Genomic DNA, 11,299 nt, shown 5'->3' with positions numbered 1-11,299 from the left:
AATCTTCTCGTGAACCTCTGGGGGTTCGCGAACCCCAGGTTGAGAACCCCTGATCTACACAGTCTGCACCTAACTGAGAATATATTTTTCTAATTGCATTTTTGCAATGCCATATATATATTTGAAAAAAGTTAGATGACTAACTTAGGTATAAAGAAGAATGTTAAACAATTTATTTATATCGAACATTTCATAAAATTTTCACCATATTATAATACTTTTTTTTATCTCGTGCAATCGTTTGCTTGAATACATTGTCTCGAAAAACAGTTTTCAACCTGGAGGTGCACCTCCATTCGCCTTGAGGGAGCGTTAGTCAAATGCAAGGGAGGCGGATCTGTATGTGTACCTTTTTGTGATAAGTAAGTCCGCCGAATTTCATAACACAAAAAGGCAATGTATGAAAATAAAAACAAAATTACCTGGGCACATAATAAGAAACGACCAATTGGTAGTTCAAGACTGTTTATAAAATTTTCATGTCGGCTGGCCATAATTATTCACCGGTGTCCTAATTTGGCCATAAATATCACACTTTCATTTTGTCATATTTGTTTACACTTTACATCAATAACTTGAACTTGATTATCCCTTGTATTTCATATTCACGAGACAAATTATTTAATGTTGTGTATTTATCAATCAGGTAGGTAGGTAGGAGATCTGGCAATATTTATATTTGGTGTTCTGAACCGCCGGTTCCAAAAGATAATCAAAATAAATTTCACTATTGTTCGACCTGAGTAATCGACTTGATCCTATAATCTATATGAATGAATATCAGACTCGTATACAATATAGCTAGCTACCATATGCAAGATCGTAAATTTTCAATCTTCAAACGAAATAAAGATACGGGGCCTGAGATTTCGAGCCTTGATCATTTGGAGCAGGCCTGCACAACATACGGCCCGCGGGCCGCATGCGACCCGCTAGATACCTCTGTGCGGCCCGCGGGTGATTTGGAATCACGCCTCTTTCCCGGGTCTAAACAATCAAAGCCGGCATTGTTATTTATGCTAGCGCGCCGCTACTCCGATCATATTAGAAATCGTGAGATTTATGTTTTGCACTAGTTTCAATAAATATCGAACTTTGTGTAAAATTGGTGTGCCCTTCGCGACCCTAAAAATTCGTCGCTCGACCTCTCGCCCCCCAGTTTGGAAAACCCTGATTCAGATATCTCGGTATTCAAACTGAATCACGCTCAAAACAATATCGGTATACGATCTCACACCCAGTAGTGCATGTTAGCAACCTATTAATAACCCCACTATTTTTTACTAGCAGTTTATGAAACTGAAGTTTTTTTTTTCAAATTTAGAACTTGAAAAACAATTCTTTCATTTATGAATGCTGCAGAAATTTTCCCACAAAAGATACTGCTAATTACTGTAAAATTTCAAAAAATGGAGCAGATTTTGTAGAAAAATGTAATTTGACAGTCGGAAAAGTACAACAGGGGAATTTCTATTGCTACTAAACGGATTGTTTGTCCAGCCTACAATGGAAATATTTAATAATGTTAGATATGACTAAATACCTATATGTGGGACGATTTTACAAAACTGAACCTGAGTACAATATTTTGCAGACCTGTAGTCAGTTGATACTGCAACACGCAATACCTAATTCTAATAAAAAAGAAATATTGAAAATAAAGGGTGGGTTTTCAAGGTAGATGAACCACTAAATACTCAAAGAAAATCAGATTCTTCATATTTTTAAACTCCCCAGTAATGAAAGTGTTTCATCAAATTTAACTGTTTCACAATATCATTTTGATTTGTAGTTCATGTTGTGAAATATGTGGCAAAGTTTGCGGCCCACTGGGCCTTCAGATTTATGCTTGCGGCCCTCGTGGTAATTTGAGTTGTGCAGGCCTGATTTGGAGTGATTCAAAAGTCTTCCATTACACCAAGCTTGCCCAAGCCGCGTCCTACATGGCTGTTACCTGTGGCTCGCGATATAAATGAGTTTTAAAGCAGTACTTTTAAAATTTCAGTATTTCATATAGGTCAAAGTATTTTTCGTGATAGTGTTGCAATTGTTCCGGCAATCTGCATCCAATCTAATGTTTAGTTTTTTTATTATTCGCGGAACTGCGCACTCAGTTCGATAAACTCGATAGTTATTGACGAATAGATATGGGAATGAATTTGCAACCGAAATTTCTAAATGAATTTCGTTCTTACTATTGTCTTACGCGTCGGATTTAGTCGTCCTTACTGCCACCGTAAAATAACTGGCTTCGGGATTTGTTGTCTCTTTTTCTGTTTGCATTTTTCTATCGTGTCTATAATATTATTGCGTTTAATAAAACTTGTTTTCTATATACTGTATTATGTAGCCTAAATTCACCCGTAAATCACAACTTGGCTGGTTGGAAGGTTGGAAACAAGTCCGTTCCGAGAATGCATCTGATCATCTAATGTGAGGATCATCTATAATATAGGAAGGTTGACAAGCAAGGAAGGTTGACGAGCAACAGTTTTCTAGAGTACAATATAGTAAGTCAGGTACTAGTGGAATACATGGATGTTTTCGGTATCTACTGTAAAACTCACAAGTATCCAATACAGTTTCCGCCTTTAGAATAAATGGACGTGAACAACACACGACAATGCGTACAATGGTCCCAATCTTAACCAAACAATGTTACCATTTCTGACGTCGGAATGCGAATATTTATGAAAACCTTCTTATAATTTTACTTTTCCATTTTGCCCGTTTTATTTTCATTTTAAATAGTAAATTCGTGAATCCTGAATGTTATTTCGAGTTTAAATAATGATTCAATGAATCGAGAATAATGACGATTCTACTAGTCCAATAATAAATCCTTGGTAAAATTTGGGAAAATTTTTGCAGAATGATTTGTTACTTTGTTTGACATTTTCAATTTTACGAAACGATGTTGGTGCGTTTTATGCAAAACTGAGAATTGAAACAATACCCAAATACGACTCCTCAAATTTGTCGTTTCTGTTTGTTAGCAAGAGCCGTGGGGTAATTCTCGCGGAATCGGTTTAGTGACGCGCGAGTTCCAGGCCCAAGCAGAGCGGCATAGGTGCTGGATGCTAAGCGCGCGCGTCTGTATATATAGAGGTTATTGTTACGTAACGATACACGGCGCAATGTTCTTGGTAGGCAATCCAAGTTCCACGGCACACCAATATTCATTCTGCGGTAAACTAACAATCATTCCGTGGCACACTAATGTGCCGCCGCACTGTCGTTGGGAACCACAGCTCTAAGATAAGGTAATGTTTCTTAACCTGGATGGATCTGTTCCAGAGCTGCGATAAAGGTTCTCCGAATTATTGGTATATCATGAAGTATTTATATAATCAATACTTATATAAAAATACCTATACTTCACTGCAGATATCAAACTACCACGTATATCATAAAATGCTAAACTATGTGTTGTTTCGCGCAGATATAAGTACTAATAAACCTGCCAATGAGTCTACAACGTGTTATTGTATTATAGTCATTAAGTGAGAAAAATTGGTTTACCGTAGTTTTATTGCGACCAAGATTATTTGGCTATCCCACAAATATTTTTCCAACAGTGGCAACATTGCGATTTGAAACTAAACTAAGACTGGCTGTATTCTTGTAAGTAAGTGCTAGTTGAATCTCAGGCCAAATGATTTCGACTGGTGGTCATATCCGACCAGCGAACGATGGGTTGCCTAACATTGATAAAACAAGAGGCGCATCCAAATGCTTGGCGAGTCATAATTCGTCACGCTAATAACTGAATTGCGTAAGTCATTTTTAGCAGTTTTAAGAAAAACTTAAAAAACTTCCTAATAATATTGTTTAAAAATATATATTTCATCAATATAACACGTTCTGCACCCCCACTGAAATAAGACTAAGAATAAATATAAAGAATAAAACAGCAATGCACCCAATATAAAAGCCAACCAAGGTGAATTGGACTCGGACAGTGAATATCACAAGTACACGCCTTCCTACACTGTACGCGCTAAGCTAGAATCCGAGATGCAAAAACTCGAAAATACTTCGCCGAGGTTATTTTGCCTTTGTGACGTCACAATAGTCCTGCGGTAAAATTGATAATTCATTATGACGAAACAATTGCACAAATGTGCATGTCATACTAAATCTCAATTTTTATGGGTTTCGGAATTCCCAAAATAAAATCTGAGTTAAATGACAGGTGCGCAGCATTACATATATACCTATTTTATAAAAAACTCGAAATCGCCAAAAATTACTTACGCAATTCGGTTATTAGCGTGACGATATCTTCTTTAATAAAAAGAACGCCACCCTTGCAACATAATAATAGTCTGATTAGAACGGTAAATCCTTGTTGTTTATTAAATTTAAAGTAAGTAAACTCGCAATATTTCGATCACTTTTGGGTTTTCTCCGACATGCGGCCCGCGACACCTCCTCAAAAGTTTTTGCGGTCCTTAAACCTAGCAACCTTGAACCACTTTGAGGTAGACTACTAGGAACCGGTAAAATTTCAAACTACAGTTGTGACTTGGATCCTTTGGTATTTCGATTCACGTTGAGACTGGAGGCATGAATCTCTATTGTCACACTCACTCAGGATTAGAGCTCAACGGATATATATCGGCCCGATATTACAAATTCTCAATACCTTAAGTTTCATATTCCCACACAGATACCATTTACTTAGAATCGAAGTGATGCGATTATATGTTGAAATAAATATCAAGAATTTCACTGTGATATCATGAAAAAATTTACCCTTCGTTTGTTGAATTGGCTAACAAACTTAAATTTTAACATTCATTTCTTTCGGAAACCCTTGTGACCAAAGTTACCCCAGCACACACTCACTCAGCCTGACGTCAAGGGGTTAATCGACTATTTTACTGACTTTATAAACGTTATTATTAAGTCAGATTCAAGAACTTAGGAACTTTTTTTCAAATATCTGTGAAATTTTGAACGTACACTAGACTGCATTATTTTCGAACTGGGAAAATGAAGATTTTAGGTCCATGAAAAGGTTAATGAAACGATACATCCACCCTGCTGTTGCAAAATCTCTAGGTCAAAAACTCATAGGAAGAAACCGGCATGTTTGCGCTTTTTTTCAATAGCAAGATTTGGAATAAAACGGTCCCAGATTACTCAGATGCAAAATGATAAATTTAACCATAATTGTTTTTGGAAGATGATTCCATCTGTAACTACTAGAAACGCAGAAAACGATTCGTTTGTTAATTAAGCGTGGAGCGCTCTTTGTTCCAACACCACTAAAAACATGAAGCAGAATAACAATTAAGACAAAACGATACATAAAACATTTTTCTGTATAAAACAGTAGAGTTTTCAATACTAGCCTAAAATTTGAGTTTTTCAAACAGATAATCGCTATTATAACTGCCTTGAGAATTTTTGTTAATAATTTCATTTATTGTATCGTCATATGAGTTTGGTTAGGATTGTATCATTCATTGAGAATGTTGAATATAGTAAATAATTCTTTCATACTTCATGATTCCGGCACAGAATCGCAGGCAACGGAAACATCTTCGCCATGACCACAATTGTGATTGCCCCAACCTATATGTCGGCACCAAGTAATGTCGCTTTCAATTCCAGTGCATTTGACGTCATCGAGCCATATCTTCCCATACCCCGTTCCAAAGTGCGCACTACTATAATATCTTGAAGCGTTTCCGAAACCAAGCATGTGACAGACAACGTTTGATTCTTCCTGCCCCCAGCCATCATCACAGATCGTCCCCCATATGTCGTTGTAACGAACTTCAACACGACCTGAACGTTTAGTGATGTTTCCTCCAACCAATCGCACAGCTACTGGATATTCTGAATACAATTACACACTTGAATATATCTGTCATCGCCGTAGGTGATTAATGTTAGTCAGACATACATATATATATATATTCTCAAACAATTTCCCATGTCTATTTAAAAATACATTCATAAAATTTTAACAATAATTGTATCTCACCTAAACTTTCTATATGATGCAGAGTTAGTTTCATAGTATCGATGGAATTCTTCACAGAAGAAGAAAAATCTAAAAAAGAAATTTTTCACGCATAACAAACAAATTTTCAGAGATGACGAAGTATAGAAGAGACTAACATTCTGCACGGTAGATTAGAAATAGGTATACTAAAGATACAATTTAAAATTTGGGCGCATCGTCAACTTTAATAAGGAAAGCCCAGAATTAACCGTTTCATTGTATATTGAATAAGATCGGTGCAAAATTGCATTGAGCACTGGAGATTTTCTTGTGCGGGGATAGAATGCACATACACATTAACGAGCAATGTGTGAGCATCACGAGAGGAAAAGATTGCTTTTAAATATTGGTTCATCTATTAAGTATAAAAATATGAAAACCAAATACGCCTACACTTTATAGATAACTGATAACAATAAATTGAATTGTCATATTGAGCCATCCATTACTTTATCGAATGAAAGATAAAATAGAATAAAAAAATAATAAAAAAAAAATAATTCTTATGACACAAACCTTTATGATTTATGCGAATCAAGTTGGTGTTAGTATCAATATCTCTCATATGATCTTCCATTGTTACCATTTTCACCTTCAGTTCTGTGAGTTAAAATAAAGAATAGGGGCGTTTTATACTAATTTGAAAATGAAATCACTATTTAAATTGAAAAATATATACACATACACATTATTTATTGTAGTAAATGTAATGTTTATTAAGACAAGACAAATGGTGGTTTCGAATCCCACAAAGGTAAAAATATCCCAATATCAGTCAAGTCGAGTCGCGTCTGAGTCATAGTAGATTACATAAACAACAAAATCATGAACATTGAAAACTAACTAACAATAAATCTAACTAACTAACATTAAATCATACATTATCGATATTTTCCTTTGTAACAAAAGTGCAGCCTTTTAGTTATTGCTGCAACAAGCAAGCCAATGAATTTAAATTTTTCATCAACGAAACATCAATCGACATGTTAAATCGCAAGTTACCAATTTTTTTTTGCCACTTTAATGACTCAATCGAAATTAGTTCTAAGTTTCAGGTCAAGTCTGTCTGGTATTACCAGATTTTAAATTCCAGCCAAGTCATTTTGTTTAGATGGCTCTAGTCACTTCGGAACCTTCGAAAAAAACGACATGAGTTCGACTCGATTGAGTCTCAACCACACTAACATTTGTGAAAAGTTTATGGTGATGTGCATGGAAGTATTGGCAAAGACATCATTAAAATAGGCATAGATTCTGTAAAATCTTCTGTAGACTAGGGTAAAATTAGCTATCAGGTGGTTAAATATTTTGAATCTAAATAGCGGTTATGAAACAAGTAGAAGAAAATTTCTCGGGTCAAGCGTCGAGGAAACATCATTGTTTAAAGTTTCTTGTTAATCTACCGCTTTTATGGCATGTAATTTATCGTTTGCATATCCCTTTATTTATTTACTAATCGAAGCATGAAGGCAATGCCTTGAGCAAAACTGCAATCACAATTAATTTCGTGTTGAAGATTGTATATATAGAAATTTTAGCTAAATAAAATGCCATCTTCAGCATTCCCTTGGATTCTGATATGGTGAACATGACCATCTTGATCGTAGCCTTTATACGGTTGCTTAATATAGAAAAAAGAGTTCGAGATATGACCTCTTTGTACGAAGATCAGTTGCGCCTAAGTATAAAAGCATTTTTACGAGTCGAATAACATATACATTCACAAACGTTGTGCATCACGAACGAATACATAAGCAATTTTCGTATTGAGCCATCAGCTACCTCATTGGCTAAGCTGGATAATGATTGACTAAAATAAAAAATCCATTTATTTCAATTTGAACAAACCTTCATGATTGCGCATCACTTTGATCGTAAGATTCTCAATTTTCTGTTCCGATTCTATTGGTTCAAATAAAAAATAAAGTTCTTTTTTTATAATACTATCACTAACTATATGCAGCTTTTAAAACTAATAAAAAATAGACACCATTCAAAATTTATTACTGCATTTTAACAGGAGCATCACCAAAGTAAAAGAATTGTTTCTAAATATTGTCTCATCTATTATCTATAAAAATACGAAAACCAAATAAGCATACCCCTTAAATTAAATTGCCATATTCGGACATTGTTTACCTTATCGAATGAGATGGATAACATGAAATAATTCTTATTGCACAAACCTTCATGATTGACGCGGATCAAGTTGGTTTCAGTATCAATCTTTCTTATACGATTATCCATTGTTACCATTTTCATCTCCAATTCTGTGAGTTAAAATGAAGAATATGGGCGTTTTTATGTTATTTTGAAAATGAAATCCCTATTTAAAAGGAAAATTGAAAAAAAATATACATATATACCTTATTGATTTCAACAAAGGCTAAAGTTTATCAAGACAAGACAAGACAAAACGCGGTTTCACATCACACCAAGTTAAAAATTCGAGTATCAATATCAGTAATGTCAATTCGAGCCGCTTTCGTTCCGAGTCACAAGTCGAGTCATAGCAAATTTCATAAACAACTAACAAATGGGTGAATATGAGCCACAATCACACTAAGACTTATATCTATATTTATAGCAACAATATATTCAAAATCAAAATTATCGTTGTGCCTTAAATAGAGTCTGTCAGGTAGTTAGCATATTTCAAATTCAAGTCAATTCATTTCGTTTAAATAACTCTAGCTAGTAACTTTGAGCTCGAACCTGGCGACGTACATGAACTTGTTGTTGAGTAACTAGTTCAAAGACACATTACCAGCGTTGAAATTTGAAGTTTATTGTTTATCTACTGATAAATTTTTGCACAGGTGAACATACATACATAGCTTTCATCTTAATAGTCACATATACACGTTTGCAGAATATAGCAAGATGAGTTGGAAATAACAACTCTTTATATGGAATATAAATTAGATGAACAACAGTACGAAAGTATTTCTGCAAGTCGAATAACACATACAACTCACAAACATAAACGGACGTTGTGCATGACGAACGTAACTTAAGCAATTTTTATATTGAGCCATCAATTACCGCGTTAATTTAGTTGGATAGAAATAGAAGGAAAACCCATTTTTAATTGAACAAACCTCCATGATTGTGCATCACTTTGGTCGTAATATTCTCAATTTTCACTTCCAATGCTATGAGTTGAAATAAAAATAAAAGCCGCTTTTATATTAATATCACGAAGCATATGCAGCATTTAGAATGGCTATTAAAACAACATACCACTCTATAATATTACTTATCGATTTTAATCGGTAAGTATGTTGATAGGTATTTGTCCGTCTGTCTGTATGTCTGTTTGTCTGTTAGATGCACGCGATATTTCACGAAAGCGAGATTGAATCTGCTCCAGACTTTGCATGTGCATTCATCTTATCTCGGACCAGAAGCCTATTGATTTTGGGCAATTATGTCGTATAATTAGCGAGTTAATAATTAATTGGTGATGGGACACAAGGTGTCACTATAGAGTAAGAGCGCTGATTTGGGCGATCCCCTAACTTTCGATCGATAAGTCTTTGGTCTCTGACCGATATTCTCGTTTCTATTTACTAGATTTTAAATTTGATAAAATTGATGTTTTAACGGAACAAATTTATTCGAAGACAAATAATCAGTTGTTTGGAGACAATCAGTAAGCTTGAAGTAAAGGGTACTTACCCTCCATTAGTTTTTGGATTCTGTTATTATTCTGAAATAAAGACAAATAAAGAGATAAGATGCCTACAAGCATTGTCTCAGATTGCCCAGTCAGTCAAATGCAGTCTGAAACCATAGATTTATTTTATATATACGGAAATGATCGTTAAACATTCACCTGAACAGCGAAAATCATTCCGCATGATGCTAGTCCAATAGATAAGATGACAGCAGTACTTATGGCGATGTTATACCAACTGATTTTTCGATTCTTACTTTCAGAGTTTTTTTCACCAGCATCATCTATAAAAAGTTTATCATAATTTTAAGTGACAGTTATCTGGTATCAAAATACAATGTTTTGAAGGCCATCTGACCCCTAATTAAAGATTTATTTTGTGAACTTTATTATAGCATTGCAAGACACTAACATATATATACATATATACTTTATCCAACAATTATATTCTGTTGAAATATTTAGGCCAACGACGATTTCACGAGCAATTTGACAGTGAAAGAAAATCGCTATTTACATTAAAAAAGAAAATTTAATACTGTGATGATAGCCTGTCTGCTACCTTGCCTTGTGGCTCCAGATGACGCAGTGGGATTTATGTAATCCTCATAAACATTTTCGTTTGTCTCCTCTGGTGGTTCGACGTTACCGTAGATATGAGACATGTTATTTGACCTACATTGAAGCCCCTCACAGAACGCAAATGAATAAAAACTCGATCAAACTGTATTAAAACTAGAACAGCACTTGATAGGAAATCAGAAAAACGCGAGTCATATTCATTTGAATTTAATCAACAAGAAAGCCCATGTGTTTTGAATATTTTTAATTTGCAATCGTGTGTCTTTTCATCCGACAATAGTTCACAACAATTGAAACGAAATAAAGTCGGTTTCGCTGCGACAAAGTATTTCATTGGGATCACAATTGACAGTAGGTCAGCAATTATTTCTGGCCATGACTAATTCTCTCAATCGACTGCATGACTTGTTAATCTATAAGTAAATCGAGTAAGAGCAATTGTAATTTTGCACTTAGCTTCGCTCAAACAGTCAGGAGTAATTTTTGTTGCATAAGCAATACTAGATAATAGATTTTAAGCCAAATGTTTGATTGCGTAATGGCCCATCTCTGTTGCAGACCAATGTTTTATATGTCGTGAGAAAAGCGTAGACAATTTTTTTTTAGATCAGAATAGCATATCGGATTTGCGAAGAAAAAATGTTATCGTATCAAGTTCATTTGAAAACTTTAATTAATTTAATTGGATATAAATTTTAAAATTAGACTAATGCAGTAGGGTCATGATCCTGAGATATGGTATACTGCATATGGTGAGTTTGATTGCACTTTCGAGGGCAACCCTAAAATGCGGGAAACGGGAGCGACGGTAACTAGATGAGAACGAGATCAAGATGGCGCGCAACCTGAACATAGTATGTGTACCAGGTTATGGTTCAGACTGTGCGTCATCTTGGTGCACATACTTCCGGAGTGCCGTTTATACTTGAGTGTGCATGTACGGAGTAATCGTAGTATAATACATATTTCCCGTATATTAGAGCGATTTCCCGTCACTCCCACTCTTTGTGAAATTTTTC

At 34.9% G+C, this 11,299-nt stretch overlaps 1 protein-coding gene across 3 annotated transcripts; it reads right to left on the bottom strand.

The window, feature by feature from the left end:
- Positions 1–4,636: 4,636 nt before the first annotated feature.
- Positions 4,637–10,425, bottom strand: LOC120340186 (uncharacterized). 3 transcript variants are annotated; one of them, XM_039408481.2, is made up of 9 exons: positions 10,261–10,424; positions 9,858–9,982; positions 9,701–9,731; positions 9,121–9,174; positions 8,206–8,289; positions 7,868–7,921; positions 6,536–6,619; positions 5,999–6,067; positions 4,637–5,850 (listed from the first exon to the last, which is right to left on the bottom strand). In XM_039408481.2, the coding sequence occupies exons 1-9, from the start codon at positions 10,361–10,363 to the stop codon at positions 5,513–5,515; spliced, it is 942 nt and encodes a 313-aa protein (XP_039264415.2). In that variant the 5' UTR covers positions 10,364–10,424; the 3' UTR covers positions 4,637–5,512. The 3 variants fall into 3 exon arrangements, with proteins under 3 accessions (XP_039264415.2, XP_077972538.1, XP_077972539.1); XM_078116412.1 differs by lacking the exon at positions 9,121–9,174 and having other exon boundaries at positions 10,261–10,423; XM_078116413.1 differs by lacking the exons at positions 7,868–7,921; positions 9,121–9,174 and having other exon boundaries at positions 10,261–10,425.
- Between the last annotated feature and the right edge of the window lie 874 nt (positions 10,426–11,299).

This window comes from Styela clava, chromosome 9, assembly GCF_964204865.1.
Source record: "Styela clava chromosome 9, kaStyClav1.hap1.2, whole genome shotgun sequence".
Taxonomy (NCBI): Eukaryota; Metazoa; Chordata; class Ascidiacea; order Stolidobranchia; family Styelidae; genus Styela; species Styela clava.
Note: the sequence above shows the minus strand (reverse complement) of the source record. Positions and strands in the feature narration are given on the sequence as shown.